Here is a 376-nt window from a genome sequence, read left to right as displayed (position 1 = left end):
AATCCCGAAGGAAGCTGCGCTTCTGAAGAAGGTGCAGAAGGTGCCCGGCGTCATCAAGCTGTATGATTATTTTATCGCCAATGATAATTTTTATATGGTAATGGAACTTATTCCGTCGTCCATGTCGTACGATTATATAGAAAACGACAACGACCTATCGAATGTAGAAGTCCGAAGACCGTTCAAAAAGATTGTCACAACTATAAAAGGATGTTTTGAAGCTGGGGTCTCCCATAAAGATATCAAGCCAGAAAATATACTGCTCTTCAGGGACAAGAGTTCAGGCCAGCTTGATATCAAAGTAATCGACTTTGGTTGCGGAGAGCGCATTACGAGTTACAAAGGAACGGACACAGGCGGAACTCGAATTTACTAG

At 42.6% G+C, this 376-nt stretch overlaps 1 protein-coding gene across 1 annotated transcript in view; it reads left to right on the top strand.

Annotated features, from left to right (window-relative positions):
* LOC143034794 (serine/threonine-protein kinase pim-1-like) overlaps positions 1-376 on the top strand; it is a 408-nt gene extending 32 nt beyond the window's left edge. The window contains exon 1 of the mRNA XM_076201140.1: positions 1-376. This exon is cut by the window's left edge and continues 32 nt beyond it. Coding sequence (XP_076057255.1) covers positions 1-376 — 376 coding nt within the window.

This window comes from Oratosquilla oratoria, chromosome 18 (assembly GCF_046742065.1).
Source record: "Oratosquilla oratoria isolate Oo_2021 chromosome 18, ASM4674206v1, whole genome shotgun sequence".
NCBI lineage: Eukaryota > Metazoa > Arthropoda > Malacostraca > Stomatopoda > Squillidae > Oratosquilla > Oratosquilla oratoria.
Note: the sequence above shows the minus strand (reverse complement) of the source record. Positions and strands in the feature narration are given on the sequence as shown.